Here is a 12,316-nt window from a genome sequence, read left to right on the forward strand (position 1 = left end):
CGGTATACTGTTGCTTGTGGACTACTAGCATCCAATGGTATCATTATTTTAGTAGTCTGTCCTTTGGTACTGACATGATTTTCAATATTATCAGTTGATTTTTAAATTTTTTAACATTGTAAGAGCAGACAGAATACCCATTTAGTATTGCAGACTCAAAAGATTGAAAGCAAAATATGATTTAACACAAATGAAAAGGCCAGTTAATCCATGCATACCTACCAACCGTCACTATTTGCGGGGGATTTCCCCCATGGAGTCTCCCAAATTAGAATTTTGAAAGAGCAATTTTGTCCACAATTTTAAACAAAACAGTTAATTTTACAATGACTTAAGGCTTATGAAAGCATGAAGAAGCCAAAAAAACATCATTAACATGTATTTGAAGGCCCCCTTGATGGTTTTTTAGGACTATGACAGCCATCTTGCATGCAAAACCCCCATGGGCATTTTGAAAAGTTGGCAGGTATGTCCATGGTTTCAGACATTTTAAATAACTGATGATTGTTTATAGTATACATTACTTACAATTTATTATATTACCATTATTTGTTGAATTTAAATTGATTTTTTTTAATTGCAGAGCAAACTCATCTATGCAAATTATGGATGCAAAAAAGATTTTTCAAGATTAAAAAAGTTAAATGTTACTATCAAGAAGAATGTTGTTTTAGTCAAGTATGGAAAAATACACCCAGCTAATAAGGTAAGAGATTCAATATGGTCAGTTTATCTGGTTAAGTTATACACTTGTAATCATACATGTCAACCTCTGACAATGGGAAATCATGTCATGACATGACATGATATATCAAAAAGCGTGTGAAAACGCGTGACGTAGATGCGGACTTGTTAATATGAATGTGGTAATGTTCATAATTTCATACAATTTTGTGAATATCAAAAACCAATTTTTTTTTACTGTGAACTTTTATTGTATTAAACAGTGGTCTGTTATGTTGCTTTTAAAGCACCACCACTAGGCACAAAACAACTGCCAGTTTCAAGTTTAGTTACATTTATTTGATAACAGCACACAATACAAATGTAACATAGTCAAGTTCTGATCAGAAATAAGTGTCAATTTCTTTATAATTGAAAAGGCTCTCCCACAGTAGGTATTGATATTTGACTGAATTAGCTTCATCAAGATTTGAAAGAATGTCATAATGTTTTTTGTTTTTTTTTTGGCAATGTAAAATGTCATCTATTATCTCTGCCATTGATCCCATTGCTATTGCCTGGTTAAAACTGGGTAGTTCATCAAAAGAAAGCTGGTACTATGAGAGCTGATCCAACAGTTCTGTGAAATTTTTATCCCCATGGCCTGTAGAAATCTTTTGTCGTGTTGGCTAGATTTGAAACTGAAATTGAAAAAGAAAAATGTTTTATTAATTTGATTTCCATTAGATAAACATGTTAAATGCTAATTCAAATAGCTACATTGTATTTCTCCTCTCACATGTATTAGTTTTTTTTTATCATTGCAACATAGAATGCACAAATTATGCGTTACTTGTCACTCGATCATTTAAACTCGAATTCCAAAATATAATTTATAAATCTTGAATCTTGACATCGTTTTGGCTTAATAATCGGCACTTTAGACGACGGTACAGGCCCTGAAAGTGACCTCTTTCTGTGCACATTTCCCCTAATAAGTGAATTTGAAAGAAAGTCACAAAATCGTTAAAACTAATCACAAACTACTTACCTTTTACTGTTTGTCCATATATAAAAATAAACAAACAATTACTTCGAATTTTTCGGTATTTATCGCCGAATAATGAAAAACCCCGAGAATAACTAATGACCCAAAAATGAAAAGAACGAAAAAGCGTGTAATTGCGTGTAAAGTGTTGAAAAGCGTGTACACGCCATGTGACAAAATCCTCGCGTGTAAACCGTTGAAAAAGTGTGTATTACACGCGAATATCATGTCACTTGACATGTATGCTTGTAATTACAATCAAAAATCTAAATTTCTTATCAAAGCAATTTTTTTTAGTTCACCAGGGCCCTGGCCCCATGTGGGCTTATGCCATAACTTGGCATCTGTCGTCGTCTGTTGTCTGTCTGTTGTTGTAAACAATTTTAAAAATCTTCTCCTCTGAAACAACTGGGCCAAATACCTTCAAACTTGAACTAAATGTTCCTCAGGGTATCTAGTTTATGTATCCAAAGTTTGGATCCATCGACAAACATGGCCTCCATGGCTGAAAATAGAACATAGGGGTCAAATGCAGTTTTTGGCTGAAGCTTTTAGAGAAAATCTGACATGGGGTAAAATTGTTCAATTGGTCAAGATCTATCAGCCCTGAAATTTTCAGACGAACCGAACAACCCATTCATTGTTGCCCTTAAATGCCCTTTCACATTGCAGAATATTTATAAATACTTTGCAGTTTCTGAGATTTATAAACAGACTTCCTAGAACCTTTAGTTCTATCTTTGCAATAAAAAAATAATATCCAATAAAATAAAATTATTGTATATTATGTATATGCTCATTTACATTTCCAGGTATTACATGCACAAACTGAAGGAGCAGCAGGAGTCATCCTATATCCTGACCCTGCAGATTATGCTAACGGACAATCAATAGTATATCCTAAAACATGGTGGTTACCAGGGTGGGCAGTGCCTTTATCTCATGTTAGATATAATTTGGTTGGTGACCCCCAGACACCTGGATATCCAGCTATTAGTAAGTATAGTGTCAGTGCTTATGCTTATTCATCGTTTATGAATAGGTTATATGGTTGCATGTTTGGGAGGTTGGGGATGAAAACACTGGCTGAGTTAAACCAGAGTGTAAAATTGGTAATTGATGTTTCTCTGCTAACCACACGAGTAAAAGCTAATGTAAAAAAGAAGATGTGGTATGATTGCCACTGAGACAACTCTTCACAAGAGACCAAATGACAGAGAAATTAACAACTATAGGTCACCTAATGGCCTTCAACAATGAGCTCAGGCTGGTTAACTCATAGTCATAGAATTGTGTCCAAGGAGGGTGCCATGCCTTCCTGGGTACAGTCAAATTTTGAACTTTTATGTTAAAAATCTTGCTTAGCTTGTTCCTGTCCTGATTATGCAATTAATTTGCCGTTGAATTTAAAAAGCCATCCATCCTTTTCTGCACTGGCATAATGTTAATAATATATTTGTTATAAAAAATGCTCAGTTTTGAAATTGGTAGCTGAGGAAGTATCATGCATTTATTTTTCTTTACTGATAAATATGCATCTTAAAACTGCAATAATTATTTTTTGCTTTCAGATGGTGCACCACACACTTTAGCAGAGAATGCAGACTATCCTAAAATCCCAGTCCAACCAATCAGTTATGATGATGCTAGATATCTTATGAGGTAATTATACTGAAATACAACCCAGCAGTAAAAATAACTTGATGAGGTGATGTAAAAATTTGGATGAATTTCAATTTTCATCAAACTCCAAGAAAAGTGGCCTAAATCAATTGGTGTTTAGGACAGGAAAAGTATGGCACATGACTCATGTAATTAATCATCATGTCACTTTTATGACCGGAAATGTGTAGATGTTAAAGGCAAAAGGTTGGGTCAAAAAGATCGTGACTTATGTTAAAATGACCGAAAAAGCCTTGAAAACTAAAATATATATGACCGTTTTATGCTTTGCCCAGCCGGACTTTTACCGGACATTAATCAAATGTCCGGAATATATGACCGTTTTGGAAGCCCTGCACATGAGTGCACAAAAAGATTTTTATCAGAAAAGCTAATTAAAATTCTTTATAATTTCACTATCTTATACTGGACGTTAATAAGCAACCAACAATCAATCAATCAATCAATCACTATATAATCTCATATGTTTATTTACCCTCTTAAAACATTTTCCATCGAAATCGAATCTGAGAAAAATAATACAAGTTGTAAAAATACATTTAAAGAAGACCTGAAAGGAAAAATGCACCCACCACAAATATAAATGTGTCAGATAACAGAATTTGACTACTTATTATTGTGATACTCACTCAGTCAGATTATTCGCATTGATATTAGCCAAGCAAGGATTTCTTAATTTTCCGCAATTAAAAGGCAATAAAAACGAGCCTATTCAAAGTCATCTAAAATATATAATAATTTGTCTTTTAGTCAGTTAGGTGGACAAACAGCACCAGACGCATGGAGGGGTAGCTTGAATGTGTCATACAAAACAGGACCTGGTTTTAGTGATGAAAGGTATTTATTTCATGAATAAGAACTATACAATTCAGTGCTACTTTTAAGATGAAAGTTGGAGAAGACAACTTTGTTTTTTATAGCATTGTGAATAATAAACCATATTTTACTATGTTTAGAATGCATTTGTGTATTTGCTTTATTAAAAGAATTTAGAAATGAGCTCCCTTTCACTGGACATAATTCGAGAATCAAGATACAAAAAACAAAGACTTTGTTTTATTTCACACGAATTAAGGCAACAGTAGTATACCGCTGTTTAAAAATGATAAAACGATTGATATTTTTTTTTAAATGATAACAAACTAAAACCAAGGGATACAGATCTACTATTAAGGGAAAACAAAGTAACACCAGGAACACTGAAGGGCAACAAAAACAAAGTAACACCAGGAACACTGAAGGGCAACAAAAACAAAGTAACACCAGGAACACTGAAGGGCAACAAAAACAAAGTAACACCAGGAACACTGAAGGGCAACAAAAACAAACTCCAGTATACAAAGAAGCCAACTATTTGATAACAACAGCCATTTTCCTGCCTTGGAACAGGACATTTTAAGAAAAACAGTGTGTTGAACCTGGTTTAATGAAAATGATCACCTTGAATTTCATTGAGCAGAAATCTATGTTAGATGTTGATTACACTACGACTGTTTCTGGGCTAACTTATAACCTTTAATGATTTTATATTGACAGTTTACAGTTAGAGTTAGATGTAAATAATGTGATAGAAAGAAGAAATATTTCCAATGTTATTGCTGTTATTGATGGAAAATATGAAAAAGGTAATCATTCTGACAGTGTGGAGGATATGTAGGCATTTCAAACAGTATTCAAAAATTCAAAAGGGAACAGCACAATGGTGTTAACAAATATCTACCTGCACCAGAAAGACAGTTCAAACCATTTAATTTTCTTTATGAAGATTTTAAAACATTCATTTAAAAAGATATAATTTTTAATGGTTAAAATTAAGAATGGAAATGGGGAATGTGTCAAAGAGATAACAACCCGACCAAAGAGCAAACAACAACTGGTTACCTGTTTAAAAAAAGAGAACAAAAAGTCAACAAACATTGTAGCAAAACATACATTTCTTTTTCTTTTTATACCCCACTACATTATGTTTTTTTGTCTGTGTGTCCAATCTTTATTTTGTTTGTTCATTCGTCTTTCCATTCATCCGTCTGTCCACTCAAGGTTAAAGTTTGGGTAATTTTTTTTGGTCAATGCAGTTTTTGGTGAAGTTCAAGTCCAATCAACTTGAAACTAAGTACACATATTGCCTATGATATGATCTTTCCAATTAAAGTTTTGACCCCAATTTCACTGTTACTGAACATTGAAAATAATAGTGTGAGTAGGGCATTTGTTTACTATGGACACATTCTTGTTAATAAGTTATGTTGCTTTGACAAACATCAATGAAAAATGAAAAAAAATAGCAAAAGTACACAATTTAAAAAAAATTGCTTGCCTCAGCTTGCCTCTGTATAAGTTTGCAAAACTTGAATTTATTAATTTTAGTATGAATTGAATTTCAAATCAATACTTGAACGAATAAATATATTCCAGGGTTCATGGTCATAAAACTTTACTCAGTACTCAAAGAGCACAGAATTTGTGCTAGAAACACCAAACTCAACATTTTGATTGGTTGAATTCTTAGTCTGAAAAGGATAAATTTTCTCCAAAGTTTTTTCATCGCAAGGCTGGATATAATAAACTTTTGTTCAGTAAAAAAGATTGTATTCCATTTTAACAACTACTCTTAAAAGTAGGATATTGAAAATTTATGACAATGTGACATATTATACATATGTGTTATTTACTTATCAGTTAGTTTAAACATATTTATTTATAGTGGATTGGGAAACAAGTTTAGCAACTTATATTAATCCCTTTCCACTTTGCGGGTGCGAGTGCTGCCTTGTAATGGCATTAGCCTGCTCTTTTTCGAAATCTACAAGGATGTCTTTAACGTGCAAGAGATATGTCTCTCTCTTAATACGGGTCAGCCATTTATCGTCCCCTTCAGACAGACTATCATCGTTTCCTCTAGACCATACTGGCAAATGGTGTCAAGGGAGAGCCAAAAATTCAGTTCCTGAAATTTTCATCCCAGTCGGGAATTGAACCAGGAACCTTTGTGTTAGTAGTCCGATGCACTATCAGTTCAGTTTATATGGCACATCAATCTCTAAATTGATTCTTTCAGAAGAAAAAAATTTGTTAATATTGCTTATTTCTAATTATGAATTATTAGAAGTATATTTTACATTGCAGATAAATTTGTAATAATTGGTGCTCATACAGACTCCTGGACCAAAGGTGGTGTAGATCATGCCACAGGGTATAGTGTGATCTGGGAACTAGCCAGAGGATTCAGTGCTCTTGTTAGAGATGGTAATGCAGTCATTTCATATATTAACATAGTTGAGAGCAATACTATATACTCTTTTCAATGTATATGCAGCAGAAAGATTTCTTAGCATTTCAATAACTTTAAAATTACTATTACTCAATTTATTTCACTTGACTGGGCAGAGATTAACCAGTTCGCTCATAATAAACCAGTCCATCTATAGATAGGTGTTTTAGAATAAACTCATCAATAAAGTGTCCAGTCATTCTTTTGTAAATTCCTTTGATGACACTGATAGGTGATTAGAGATCAGTTATAATTATTACGGCAATCATTCTTATCACACACATCTACAAATAGATTGTCGTTATGCAAACTAAAACGTAAGCTCCGCCCAATCAGTTGAAATAACATTGGTAATACCACTTACAAAGTCCTGTTTTAATGATGTCAAAGATTTGTTGCAGATTGCAAAAAAAATAAATGATTTTGTCTCTTGTTATGTTCAAACTATATAGCCATCGATTTTGAAATTTAGAAAAAGACTAGAATTCCATGAAGAGCTTTCTTATGATTTTATTACTGCTTAACTATCAACTTATTTTAAAAATTTCATCATGAGAGAAAGGACGTAAATATAAAATGTCACAAATTTTCTAAACTTGAATCTTTCTTATTAGAAATTAGAAAGTAGCAAAAATGATACACTGTTAAGATGGCTATAAAAGACTCAACTGGAAATAAAGTATCTGTAAAAATCAGTTGTTTACAGTATTTCATGGATGCAAAATTTCATAGACATAGCATTTTCTTAATACTTTTGTTCTGAAAATGAATGTAATATTCACCACTGGATATAAAGAAAACATTAATGAATCAATCTTGGAAACATTACGTTGTTTTGATGAATTTTATGTTCATGCCTATAGGTAATTTGTACTTTGTTGATAATAGATGTTAAGTACTTTGTTTGAAAGAGAATTAGTTAGATATTTTATCTCTTTTAAAAGGTTGGAGACCAAGAAGAACTATAATGTTAGCCTTATGGGATGCATCTAAATATGGACATATAGGCTCCTTTGAATGGGTCCAGGTAAGGAAGACTAAATATGGACATATAGGCTCCTTTGAATGGGTCCAGGTAAGGAAGACTAAATATGGACATATAGTCTCCTTTGAATGGGTCCAGGTAAGGAAGACTAAATATGGACATATAGGCTCCTTTGAATGGGTCCAGGTAAGGAAGACTAAATATGGACATATAGGCTCCTTTGAATGGGTCCAGGTAAGGAAGACTAAATATGGACATATAGTCTCCTTTGAATGGGTCCAGGTAAGGGAGACTAAATATGGACATATAGGCTCCTTTGAATTGATCCAGGTAAGGAAAACTAAATATGGACATATAGGCTCCTTTGAATGGGTCCAGGTAAGGAAGACTATACTTATAAGGGCTTTATCAAAGATCTGCTGTAATCAATTTAAATATCATATAATACTTGTCTGAATTTTTCAAAGGAACTTATTCTTGATATTTTCTCTCAAGTAAATTTGATCACAAAGGAAAATCAAAATCAGGCAAAAGGTTAAAAATTAGACATCGGAAACAGACTTACTTCACTTATTTGCTAGTTTTTGGTGGAAGAAGACGTCAAGTCTTCTGAAGACCTATGGGACTGACTTTAAACTCATTGAGCCTCCGTATGCCGCATTCGTTTCTGTGTATTACAATTTCATAACAACTTAAGATTCCTGACACCGATTTTTACACATGATTAAGCATCTGAATCATTTAATTTGTAAATTAGGATTGAAAAACAATCACTATCGTAAATATGACCTTTTAATTTATGTAAATTAATAGATTTCATCTCATCCACATGAAATCCATGAACGTTATTTGTTTACTTGTAACCGGATGTTTTTACTGTAGATATTTGTAGTACGCATGCGTGGATTTGGTATCGGGACAACTCGCCCTGTTTACAAGTTCGCCCTTGAAGTTACGAATTTGCAATTTTGCAGACAAGAAGATTTTGTTTTTAATAAATAAAAAGGATCTATTTCTTATTAAATTGGTGTCTTTATTCATTGTTTTCCTTGTCATGTGAATAAGATGCCTTTCTACTTCAAATGGTTTGAATCTATTTATAAAATTATTCAAGACTCAATTGACAAGAGCAGTACGTTACTACTGTTGGGAGAATTTGATTAAACTCTAAATGCTCATAGAATAAGAAATATATATGAAACTGAATGTACCTCCTTCTGAATAATTTATTGCAATATAAATATAAATCCCTTTTGACAAGAGAAATCTGACTTTTGTCAGAAATATTTTTTTCACATGTGCAAAGGTAATCACGTGTGGCGGCCATATTGGTTTGTTTACAAATATGTGAAGAAGCCTGTAGAACCATGACCTAAACATAAATAGTCTCTGAAAACGTAAACTTTATGCAATACTATTTTATCAATCATGATTATTTTCATAAATTTTTCTGGACATTTGATTGATTTTAATAAATATAGGATTTAAAAACTGCAAGTCTGGAAACAAATTTAATCATTAGCTACATAACCAGCTGATAATTTTTCTCGCAAACATCGTGGTGATGTAACTGATAAAAATTACTCTATCAATCCTCCAGCCCTTTCACATATTAAGCAATAGATCTACTTATTATTGTAGAATATTCATTGAATATACATTCTTCATCTAATTGAATATATCGGGTAATCGGATATTGTTAGCTGAAATGTTGGGTATCCGATTGTCCGGAGTCTACTGTGCTACCATAAACATGATAAAGATAGTAAATAGTATTTTTTTCACTAATTTATTGACATAATACTGGTTGTAACATATTATATTTTTGTATTCAGGTTGGGACCCCCCCCCCCCAATTATGAGTGGTGTCCCTTAAATAAGGGACTGTTCCTAAAACAAGCGGTCATTTTACTGTTGAAAAAAAAGAAAGAACATTTTAAAGATTTTTATTAAACTCAAAAGTGGGAAAATTCTTATATTTGGAACAACTTTTCTAAATGAGGGGTCAAGTTAATAAAGAAGATATAAGTTTAGAAACAACAGAAAATTCTTTTGACATATTTTGACCATTTAGTACTTAATAGATGCAAAGTTCTTGGGGGAAAGTTTCATCAAATAATATGAATAAAAATGTGCTCATTTTTTACAGTGGGTTGTAATGTTCTTCCAATAAGGTTACCCCTCATTTGGAGTGTTGATCCCAACCTGTTAAAGGTCCATCTTTGTGTGCATAATTCAAAATTGGAAATTTCAACAAGCATCTAATATTCTTACGCAAGTAAATAAACACTGATCTGCTAGCTTCATCTCTTCTACCGATTTAATAACTAGAATCATGCAAACAGACTTAAGAAAAAGGCATGTAAGTTCATCATACAAATATGACACTTTTTCTAGACAATCCAGATCGTGCAAAATACTTCGCTTAAAATTGTAACCTTAAAATTGTTGTTGTGCACTAAAAACCCCTATGGGAACTTTCAAAAGTTGGCGGGTATGTAACAAGCCTTACTATTTTTATGCTCCATTTATGGGCATTATGTTTTCTGGTCTGTCCGTTCGTCCTGCTTCTGGTAATAAAGTTTATGGTTGAGATAGTTTTTGATGAAGTTGAAATCCAATCAACTTGAAACTTAGTGCACATGTGTTCCTTATGATATGATCTTCTTAATTTTACTGCCAATTTAAAGATTTTACCTAATTTTCACAGTCCACTGAACATAGAAAATGATTGTACGGATGGGAAATCCATGTACTTGTGACCTTTTCTTGTTTGAAGAAAAAAAAATACATCATAACGATAATGGATCAAAGCAGCCTTGGTAAGTGGGGCTGCTTTTGTGGTAATTCAGGTTACCTTTTATTCACCTTCTTCCACCTCAGAGCTATCAGCTCTTTGATTTCTTAAATGATTTATTGGAGTTTAGAATTAATAAATTCCCCTTAAATTTGGATGATTTTCATTATGTTGTATCTATTTTTTGTGTTCTAATTCATGAACTTTTAAAAAAGTAAGTTGGAGATAAATATTTATTTTGTGGGGTTTGTGTTCATTGATGTATACTGTAAACCAACTTATTTTCGCAGATACTTTATTTCGCGTTTTACCCTTTCTTGACCACTTTGCAACGATTTATTTTTCGGGATTTTCTTATACACTTGATAAAGTGTAATATAAGGAAAGATCCAAGTTTTACATATTCCCGACAATTAATATTCACGTTATTTTTCTAATCGCAAAAGTCACGAAAATAAATCGATCACGAAAATAAGTTGGTTTACAGTATTCCACATTTTATTTCAATATGTTACTGTATTTGATACTTTTTTAATAGGAATATGAGAAGATGCTAGGAAGAGGTGCTGTAGCCTATATAAATCTAGATTCTGTGATAAGAGGTATGAATATATATAGAAGGAAGTATACTATTTATTATACATGTAAGAACTTATTTATGGCATGCAATGGCTTATTGAAGACTTTACAAGGAGTATGCCATATTTCTTTTGTTGTTGCTGTAATGTCCAGCTCTGGCAACACATAGGGATTGCTTTTGGTGTTATCCTAATCATTGGTACAGATGAACCACGAAATTATGTGTTCAAATAATGACAAATTTTTAATAACTTAAGGGGGTAGACCTTGGTTCAGGGAGATAACTTTTTAAATCAGTTATGCGTTTGTAAAAGCCAAGTTTCGTCAATGAATTTTAAGCATTTACCTGAAACCGATTGGAAATAATCTATGTATCCAAGAAGCTAAGAACATATTTATGAAAATGGCTGACACAAACGTACTGATGATTTTAAGAGTTATTTCCCTTAACCTAGGTCTACCTCCTTAAGGTGATATGCAGACTATCAAGAAATCAAATATCCACAAAAATTCAAATTTTGTTCAATCCACCAAAACTGGTACCAGGAAAATAACTGAATCCACAGTATTTAATTTTTTGGGGTTTGCCTTACCGACACAGGGATTGCTTGTAAATAATCTGTGGAGAAATCACCATTACTTTTAGTTAGTTTTTGTTGGAAAGAAAGTTTAGCACTGATGAGAAGAACCTTTTTTATTAACTCAAAGATATATATCAATAAAATCTTTGACTTTGACTTTGACTTTATAAACCTTAAAATCTACAAACATTTTCCATTTTTTATAATTGATTGAAAATGGCTCATGAATCTCTTTCACTGTATTACAGGGAACTATTCCTTTCATGCTGAAGCTAACCCATTACTATACAGTATTATAAAGAACTCCACACAAAAAGTGCCTTGTACAGACCCTGATTATTATGATAAATCAGTGTATGATATGTGGTTAGAGAGATTCATGGATCCAGGGAAACCTTCCCAGCCAAAGTATGTATACATAGCTTAGTATGTCACTGTCCCTGATTACTATGATAAATCAGTGTATGATATGTGCTTAGAGATCGATACTAGCTAAAGAATCATGGATCCAGGGAAACCTTCCCAGCCAAAGTAGGTATTAATAGTTTAATTTGTCTCTGATCCTGATTATTACTTTAATCAGTGTATGATATGTGGTTAGAGAGATTCATGGATCCAGGGAAACCTTTCCAGCCAAAGTATGTATACATAGCTTAGGTCACTGTCCCTGATTATTATGATAAATCAGTGTATGATATGTGGTTAGAGA

The 12,316-nt window shown here is 32.7% G+C and overlaps 1 protein-coding gene across 2 annotated transcripts in view; it reads left to right on the forward strand.

The window, feature by feature from the left end:
* The window catches only part of LOC143057317 (putative N-acetylated-alpha-linked acidic dipeptidase), a 66,906-nt gene that overhangs the window by 40,062 nt on the left and 14,528 nt on the right, over window positions 1-12,316 (forward strand). For both annotated transcript variants that reach the window (XM_076230611.1, XM_076230610.1), the window contains exons 6-14: window positions 584-706; window positions 2,524-2,707; window positions 3,283-3,373; window positions 4,145-4,231; window positions 4,931-5,019; window positions 6,521-6,640; window positions 7,610-7,692; window positions 10,986-11,049; window positions 11,856-12,015. In XM_076230611.1, coding sequence (XP_076086726.1) covers window positions 584-706; window positions 2,524-2,707; window positions 3,283-3,373; window positions 4,145-4,231; window positions 4,931-5,019; window positions 6,521-6,640; window positions 7,610-7,692; window positions 10,986-11,049; window positions 11,856-12,015 — 1,001 coding nt within the window. The remainder of the gene's footprint in view (window positions 1-583; window positions 707-2,523; window positions 2,708-3,282; window positions 3,374-4,144; window positions 4,232-4,930; window positions 5,020-6,520; window positions 6,641-7,609; window positions 7,693-10,985; window positions 11,050-11,855; window positions 12,016-12,316) is intronic.

The sequence above is a fragment of the Mytilus galloprovincialis genome, chromosome 13, assembly GCF_965363235.1.
Source record: "Mytilus galloprovincialis chromosome 13, xbMytGall1.hap1.1, whole genome shotgun sequence".
Classification (NCBI taxonomy): Eukaryota; Metazoa; Mollusca; class Bivalvia; order Mytilida; family Mytilidae; genus Mytilus; species Mytilus galloprovincialis.